The 9,538-nt window shown below is 38.4% G+C and overlaps 1 protein-coding gene across 1 annotated transcript; it reads left to right on the top strand.

Annotated features, from left to right (window-relative positions):
- Positions 1 to 319: 319 nt before the first annotated feature.
- Positions 320 to 9,538, top strand: LOC111568911 (uncharacterized). Its single transcript, XM_035948431.2, has 11 exons — positions 320 to 526; positions 1,732 to 2,050; positions 2,171 to 2,245; positions 3,375 to 3,541; positions 3,633 to 3,735; positions 4,061 to 4,179; positions 4,390 to 4,501; positions 6,003 to 6,071; positions 6,692 to 6,834; positions 8,817 to 8,937; positions 9,075 to 9,538. The coding sequence occupies exons 1-11, from the start codon at positions 463 to 465 to the stop codon at positions 9,157 to 9,159; spliced, it is 1,377 nt and encodes a 458-aa protein (XP_035804324.2). The 5' UTR covers positions 320 to 462; the 3' UTR covers positions 9,160 to 9,538.

Here is a 9,538-nt window from a genome sequence, read left to right as displayed (position 1 = left end):
CCAGGCCAGAGAAAGATTTTTAAAAATTCAGCAACCTTTTTTTTTTCCTCCCCCTCATCAAAAGTGTAAATTAGTGAGTAAATAAATAAAGTCAGTAACACTGATGTGTAGCACACTAAAGCTGCACTCATTTTAAATATTCCACACTGTTGTAAACCTTCAAAATAAAGGCGCTGTGGTGGCGTTTTGAAAACAGACAAAGCCTGACTCCTGGTACAGGAACCTCCAAGGCTGGAGCCCCAAGATTCATCAATAGGGAACTTAAATTATTTCTCAAAGTGCGGTGCACATCCAGCAGGTAGGAAACAGTGCACAGGAGCGCTGCCAAGTCTTCAGCTTCACAGCTTCCTTCCTGCTTTGCCGCTCAGAGATCACATCATGATTCGCTGCTAGAGATTAAATACAGAACCTTCTCTGACTGGTCTCACTGAGAACTTGTCCGTGGTGCGATCCAGATCCACGATGGTCTTTTTCATCATCAGCCGACTGCTTTTGTTGACTCTTCTGCTCCAAGAGACTGAAGAGAGTGAGTTGATTGGCTGATTTCTTTATAGACTGTATTTATTTAACGCTTTCAGGCTGTTTTTACGTCAGTGTCACTGTAAATGTATAACAGAAACACTGCAGCTGTAAAATTACAGTGAACTACATGTAGCTGTGGTTTTATCGTTACAGTGTAATTTGTGTAAAGATGTCTGTACTGTAGAATATACGGTTTAATACTGTAACTAGAACACAGGAAATGATTATAAATTTCTATGCACTGGGCAGCAATGTTTGACAAATTGTAGTATTTTCAATATATTTCTGAAACCAATGAAAAATGATTTAACGTAATACATAATAAATTTAATACATTACTGTTAGAATGTGGCTGTAAATTTAAATTAATTTATGATGATCTAATTATATAGGCATTATATGCATTCATATTCATGACTATCATCACTTGTAATATGTCAAATTTGAAGTAGAAATGGACATGGATGCAACATACAACAATGACAATAAAGTAAACAACAGCAACAAATAAATGTGGAAAAATAAAATAAACAACTGGAAAAATAAAATAAATCAACTGGAAAAATAAAACAAACAATTAAGAAGATAAAGCACACAATCGGAAAATGAAATAAACAACCAGAAAATAAAATAAACAACCAAAAAAATAAACAACTGGAAAAATAGAATAAAGAACCGAAAAATTAAACAACCAGAAAAATAAAATAAACAACTGTAAATATGAAATAAACAACCGGACAAACAAAAATAAATAGCCGCAAACATGAAATAAACAACCAGAAAAATACAACCAACAACTGAAAAGTAAAATCAACAACAACAAAAATGAAATGAATAGAAGGAAAGTAAAATAGTTTCAGCGACCGAATGTTCAACAGCTCTTGTCGTGCAGCGACAGACAGGACCAAAAAACAATAATAGCAAAATAAACAACATCAATAAAATAAATAACAACAAAGTAATATCAGTTGTCAAATTTTGGATGCAGCATGCATTAAGATGTGCTTTAAAGGTCAATGCTGTAAGTCAGTTAAAGGAAGAACATGTCTTTGATATATAGACGATGTTTTTAAGAGAAACTCCAATTATTTTTCAGCGTTTTGGTGAAATCAGGCCGTGAAAATCAAAACAGGATTACAGATCAGTCAACACTGACAAGCTTTTCCACCAGTTTAACATCATTCACAGTGAGTTCCTTCCCTTCCGCAGACGAAGAGGAAGACGATTCGGAGCGTTTTGGTGAGTTCTGCCTGCGGATTCCTGATGATTCCCGCTGGACCACCCCCAAACCGGATCCCCAACCGACCCCAGAGTCAACCCAAACAAACCAACCAATCAAGCAGCCACGCAGAAAGACCTTAAAACTGAACACCAAGAGAATCCTGCCCCCTGATCCATTTTCATTTTCTCAAGGCTTCAGTGGATGTCGGTGCACAACAGAGAATATGAAACAGCCAAGTGAAACCTCTGAAGTTATAGGCAGCACCAGATGGTTCCCCACTGAAAACTGTAACTCCATTGAATACATGTAGGTGACCGAACCTGAACGGTACAGCATGTTCACAGTGTGACTACAAATGTGATGCTTTAGGTGAGGGTTTTAGTATTTCTTTGTCCAGTTTCAGTAACTCCTACCTTTACTTTTCAGTGAGACACTGGCAGATGGCAGAGAGGTTTGCGTGACTCCATTCAGCCTGTTAGCATACTTTAATGATTTATTGAGGTAAGTGTGCACTGAATACTGAACATATAGCAGAATTTACCTGCAACGGCTCAGAACAAAGTTATCAGCCAAATGAACTTCATCTTATCCAATGCTTTGCCATTATAGTGCACACAAAGGATGCATAAATGAGCAATTCCTTTTAATTTTAACATCAAAATGAGCCAATGCAATATTAACTGAGCAACGTCCGCAACAAAATGTCTTTTGCTGTTCGATCCCAACGAGTCAGAAGTGATTAGCAGTTTCAGATAATTAATGAAATTGCATTAACCCTCCTGTTGTCCTCAATTACAGGCACCAAAAATATTGTTTCCTTGCCTGAAAAAAATCCCAAAATTCAGCAAAAAAATTCCCCAAATTTCTGAAAATTTGCAAAACCTTCAGGAAGAAAATTCCAATAATTCCTTAAAAGTTTCCCTTAAAAGTTTTATTTAAAAAAAAATTCCCCAAATTTGGCAAGAAAATTCTTGTAATTTTTTTCAAAAAATGAGTAAAAATCTTCCAAAAAATCCTAAAAATATCTAAAGTGATTATATGTATGTCAGTAAAACTTCTAATATTTTCTTTAAGAACATTCACAAAAAAAATCTACCAACATTCAGCGAAATTCACTGGATTTTGGTTGATTTTTTAGTGAATGTTCTAAAGAAACATTTTTAACATTTCTTTTTTTCCACCAAAAAATGTTCAAAGATTTTCCAAAAATGTTGAAAATGTGGACATCAGAAGTTTCACTGTGAAAATATATTTTTTCCCACATTTTCAAACTTTAAAACGGGTCAATTTTGATCCACAGGACGACACGAGGGTTAAATGCATACTGGTTCATCAAGCTGGGAGGCTATCTAGTTAAGTTATAAAACATACAAACACAAGCTTTAAATGTTCATTTTGCTCATATAAAGATGCTAGTTTTGTTCCAATCAAAAGGTTTCGTCCTGATGTACTGTAGAACAAACTAACCCCAGTTAAGAAGTGTTGCTGTAATATAGCATGACAATAATCGTGTAGATTTTGAAAATAGAATGTGGGCTATTTTCCTGTTGATAAAAAAAGATCATTTCTGAGTGCACATTTCCTGTAAGTTCACTTGCTGATAAGAATGTATGACTCATTCAACCCACAGCTCCTGGTCTAAACCTGCAGCAGGCCCCACTGTAGAAACTCAAAAGGACAAAACAGAGAATACTCAGCAACGGATCGATCTAACTATCCTACCTCTTCTGCCAGGAAAGTTCATTGTACAGCAAACTCATGTAATGAGCACCCAGAATTCGAAGAGCATTGGCTTTCGTGAGTTTTGCCCCAACATAGTCATGTAAAATGATAACAAAAAATGTTCACTGATTTGTGGATTGAAGGTTTGTCTGGCGTGGCTTCACAGCACTTTGCAGACATTGCATGACTTCCTTTACAATATCGGACCAAAGGATCGTACAATCCCTGGACGTGAAGATGCAGCCGTTTCCTTGTGACATCCATATTGAGTAAGGTTCCGACTTCTACATTTTGAAAGGCTTTAGAAAAAACTTGTACAAGCATGGGTCTGTTTGCATTAAGATTGCCAATCGGTACATTTTAAATATAGATTTCTGTGCACTAAACCTGGTAGAATTCAGTGTTAACCAGAAATGGATGAGTAGATGGATAAAACAATCAACACAATCTAACAAGAGCCTGATGAAAACAGTTAGAGCAATAATATGGATGGCAGATATAGCCAGTTTCATACACATTATCCTTAATTTGTCTGTTAAATTGTGACATTCTCACAGACAAAATACTGATTTGTGTTACTCTGCTGGCTCACAGAGTCAACATGACAGACGGTGCGGTTTTTTGTTTGGACTTGATCAACTTTGAACAAGATTTGCAGAGGTGGAAAATCTCCCTGCCACTTGAAGATGATGCTGCCAGCGCACCAAAAAACAGTTAGTGAAATGTTTTTATTTTTTTTTTAAACACATGTTTTGAAGTTATTTCCACACACAGTGACTTCACCAGATCTCTTTTCTTGTCTTGCTCAACCAGCTGCAAACCCAACCCCTTTGGCATTTTCCTCAAAAAATTACAATCGATTAAATGACTGATCACAGCTCTACACAAAACACATGAAACATTTTTGTTTTATCTCCTTCAAGCTGCTGGATGTCGCTGCCAAGAGGAAGCAAAGAAACCTCTCAGTGAAACTTCCCCGATCGCCAGTGCAAGCATTTGGCCTCCAAGTGAAGGATGTAGCTCAACTGAATTCATGTAAGTGCTTTTAGTCCATAAAAGAGAGTGAACTGAGTGTATTTCTATGCCAGATTAAAGTTAAATTAGAACCGCAAATATATCAATTAGTGCAATATAATTACAAGAAAACTCAAGATAAGTTTAACCCTCCTGCTGTCTTCATTTAAGGGCACCAAAAAATATTGTTTCCTTGTCTGAAAAAAATCCAAAAATTCAGCACAAAAATTCCCCAAATTTCTGAAAATTTTCAAAACCTTCAGGAAGAAAATTCCAATAATTCCTTAAAAGTTTCCCTTGAAAGTTTAATTTTAAAAAAAATCCCTCAAATTTGGCAAGGAAATTCTTGTAAATATTTTCAAAAAAGGAATGAAAATCTTCCAAAAAATCCTAAAAATATCTAAAATGATTCCATATTTATCAGCAAAACTTCTAATGTTTTCTTTAAGAGCATTCACATAAAAAAAAAATCAATCAAAATCCAGTGAAATTCACTGGATTTTGGTTGATTTTTTTAGTGAATGTTCTTTAGAAACAATTTTAGCATTTCTTTTTTTCCAACAAAAAAATCACAGACTTGCCTGAAGGAACATGCTCTTGGCTGGATGCTTTGTTGTGCTGAAAGGTTGCTGAACTCTTGGGCAGGTTTCCTTTAAGTTCCTCTTTGTATTTGACTGTATTAATCCTTCCCTCAGTTCTGTACCTGCTGCTGAAAAGCACGCCCATGATGCTGCCACCACCGTGCTTCACTGTAGGCATGAGCAGCGTAGTCGAACAAATTCCCAAGTGGGCTGTCGTTTGGCATTTACTCAAGTATCATCCTTCCTGCTACTCTACTGTAAAGGCCTGATAGGATGACTAGGGAGATTGGCATAATTTTGGCAGGTTGTCTAAGAAGAGTCCTGGTGGTTTGAAACATAAACTGGCAACATTCAGAGCTTAAAAAGGTTTAATATGCTCGATGCAATCTATGCTTCCACAGAGAGCTCCTTGGACTTCATGGATGAATTTATGTCCTCATGTGCAGTGGAAATGTTCAAATCACGGTCTACACAGTTTATAAGAAGGAGATAGAGACAAGAACCTCAAATTTGTGCTCACAAGCTAAATTTGAGTAAATGTACTTGAGTTCAACAGTCTTTTTTCCCAACGGTCTTTGCTTTTGGATGTAAACAAAGAAAAAATGACTTGATGGAGGACAAGGAGCAAGACTATTAGCTAACTAGCACATAGGTAAAGTATGAACTGTTAAACCATGTTTATCTCCACCCAAACCCAAGTCCAAAACAATAAACTCACCATTTCATTTAAACTCAACGCAAATTTGACATTTAAACCAATCAAATCAAACCACAATTTGGATTGTCACAGCAAATGCACTGGATACTTTTGAATATTAGTAGTTTTGATTGAGAAAAATGCCAGTGTTTCCCACTTAAAGATGTACCTTACAACGCAGTAACGTGCAGAAAGTGAAGGAGTCTGAATACTGTCTAAAACATCTGTATTCCCTGTTTTCCAGTGAGATGCTGAAAGATGGCAGAGAGGTGTGCGTGGCTGCATCAAGCATTTCAGCGTATCTTAAAACTCTGTAAGTTAAGATTTCCCATCTTTGTGCATTTTCACTCGCATCACTTCACACAAAGTAATATTTTGCAAAAATCAGTTATATATTATTAGAATAGCTTATTATGACTCATTGAATTCTACAAAGTCAGCTCAGATTCCAGCTTTATTGGTCTACTACTGAAAACACTGCTCCTTACCTGTCTGAAGCACCTTATTTGAAGTCTAGGCTTTTCTTCTCTTACCTATGTTATGCATTTGTATTACGCTTAGCTGAACAGACACTTCCCTGCTATGGCTGTTTAATCAACATGGAATAGATCTGCTGCATGGAAAACTCAGTCATCAGACATAGGTAACAGTCTGTAGTGAATGAATTTTGGATTTTTGGAGAGGTTTTAGCATGCTTGACTCCTCCAGCTCGACCCAAAAACACTGCATCTGGTAAAGGTGCTGCACCGTCCTCAGCAGGAACTAAGGCCCTATCATGTTTTAGATTGTATGTTTCCTCCGGTGGAAGTTTTCTAAATGTAACATCAATAACAATTCCTGTAAGTTTACTTACTGATAACACTGCATAGCCCAAGCTGTACCTATGTGCCTGTCTGAGACATGTAACTAATATACTGTCCACCACCCTTACAGTCCAGAGAAACGCCTCTTGGGAGCTAAAGATCCTCTTCTCGATCCTCCTCGAAAGCCTCTTCCACCTCTTATTGTAGAGCCTGACCCTGTATCGGGTCAAAAAATGGCCCAGGAATTGCCAGACAGAAGAGGACCAATACCAAGTGAGTCATTAATGAACAGTTATCTTGCAACTTAATACACAGGAACAGCCTTCTTTCTATGTCATGCCATGCTTCATTAATGAACACTAATGAATACTCTCTGCATACTTTATCAATTAAAGCTGCAAGAGGCAGACATTTGGAAAGGCCCTGACACTTAACAAGCACTAGCTAAAAGATAGCTGTCAGGGGCAGAAGTCAATTATCCTCCAAGACCACTGGAATTACAACATGTTAAAGTGTTAATATGAAATTTGAGCCCCATGCTGGCCAAAAAAAAATTCCACGTACCCCAGTTTTAAAGCGGAATGACGCAGAATGTGTTCTTCTGCTAGAATCCTGTGAATGAGCTGCCGGTTACAGAATGTGTGTGTATGGGAAACAGCCAGGCTCAACCAGTCCAGGTAAAAGAATCCTTCCAACAGATGTAGCGGCAGCTGCAACAGCAGTGTGGAAATCCTGGCTTTCTCCAAACCTTTGTCTGTCGCAGTGGAACAGTGTCACAGGTGGCGGTGTGAAGTTCTTCCGGAGGTTCGGCTGGATGCAGGTGTATTCACTGAGCGTGTCCAGATGGAAGACGATGGAGGAGACGATCAGACCGAAAGTCCGGGAGTAGAAGCAGACAGGAGTCAAATAGTCATTGTTCATGTCCAAAGTAGCGTGGCATCTGATTAAGTAGTGGTGCAGGAGGAGCCTGATTGTATGACTCCCACCTGCACGCGATCTACCAATCAGTAATCATCAACACCTGCACACCTAAGAGCCAGAAAGAGAGAAAGTGAAAGAGGGAGAGAACAGGAGCAGAGGAGGAGAGAGTACTGCAGCTGACCATAGCCTCAGGCTGTGGCCATAACAGATACACTGCCAGTCCAAAAAAAAGTCGCACACTCTAACATTTCATTGGACCACCTTTAGCTCTGAGGACGACACATGTTCACCGTGGCATGCAATGCAATGTCACAGCATTTATTTCTGTCCAGAATTGCATTAATTTTCTACCAAGATCTTATATTGATGATGGGGGAGTCAGACAAAGTCTTCTCCAGAACATCCCAAAGATTCTCAGTAGGGCTGAGGTCTGGACTCTGTGGAGGACAATCCATCTCATGCTCCTTGATCCATTCATTCTCACTGTGAGCCCCATGAATCCTGGCATCATCATCTTGGAATGTGTCCATGTCATCAGGGAAGAAGAACTCCACTGATGGAAAGACCTGGTCATTCAGTATCTTCAGGTAGTCAGCTGACCTCATTCTTTGGGAACATAACGTTGCTGAACCTGACCAACCCCAGATCATAACTCTAACCCCCACAGGCTGGTAGGCACTAGACATGATGAGGGCATCACTTCATCTGCCTCTCTTCTTACCCTCATGCCCCCATCACTCTGGAACAGGGTAAATCTGGACTCATCAGACCACATGACCTTCTTCTATTGCTCCAGAGTCCAATCTTTATACTCCATAGTGAACTGAAGCCTTTTTTTTCTGATCATCCTCACTGATCAGTGGTTTTCTTAGAACTCCAGCTGTTTAGTCCCAATCCTTTGAGTTCCCTTCACATTGTGGGTGTGGAAATGCTCTTATTTTCACTATTAAACAGCCATGAGTTCTACTGCTGGTTTCCTACGATCATCTAAGAGTTTGTTCCATGAAGATGATGGTTCTCCACTATCCTTCAGGTTTTAATGATGCATTGGACAGTTCTTAATCTGATTTTAGTAGCTTCATCTCTTTAGTTGTTTTCTTTGCTTGATGCAGGCCAATAATTTGACCCTTCTGAGGCAGATTAACATCCTTTTCATGACCACAGGATATGTCTTCTAACATGGTTGTTTAAGAAATGAGAAGCTCCTCACTGCATCAGCTAGAGTTAAATAAGTTGTTGCATCTGAAACATATTCACCACTGCAGTAATTATCCAATGGAAGGCTCTCACCTATTTGCTTAGTTTAATCCAAGTTTCAACTTTTTTTTGGACAGGCACTGTAGGAAATTCCTGCGAAGTCTGCCAATCCCCTATAAAGTGGACCAGCATTCACCCAAACGCTGTACAGTCCCTGGACATGCTTGTGCCTTCACCTGGCTGTCCTGTCATCATCCTGTAAGTATGCACCATCAAGGATGGATATCATTATTGAAACATTTTCAAAATTGTAGAATATCTCCCATCAAGAGTGTCGTATTAGGCTGTTATACAAAATATGCTACAATTATTACACTGGGTCTTTTCCTTTACAGGATACGTCTGACAGATGGAACGAATTTCTGTGCCGCCTCGTCCGAGCCGTGGTTCAAGGCTCTGATGGAGAAGCTGGACATTTAAGCTCACTAAGGATGTTTGTCTTTGATGCTAGACTGGTTGGGATTTATGATCATCCATCCAGTAGGCTGTAATAGCTTTTAGCGAACATATTCTGCTTTTAAATATACTGCTAACACATCTATGCATATGTAGCTTTATTCATGTTTTTGGCTAAATAGTGAGTATACAGCATAAAATAAATGCAATATTACTTTAATGTCAAACAAAAATCAAAAATGTATCACCTTACAGCATTTGAGTTCATTATGAGTTGAACAACCTGGTCCTTTCTTGTATGTAAAGTTAAAAAATAAACAGTTTATATTTTCCACCTTAACAATTCAGACCCCATAGTAGAAACTCAATGCAACAATATTCACTTTCATTACTTCCAATACAT

Source organism: Amphiprion ocellaris, chromosome 23, assembly GCF_022539595.1.
Source record: "Amphiprion ocellaris isolate individual 3 ecotype Okinawa chromosome 23, ASM2253959v1, whole genome shotgun sequence".
Lineage (NCBI taxonomy): Eukaryota > Metazoa > Chordata > Actinopteri > Pomacentridae > Amphiprion > Amphiprion ocellaris.
The sequence above is the reverse complement of the archived record's forward strand: the minus strand, read 5'-3'. Positions and strand labels throughout refer to the sequence as shown.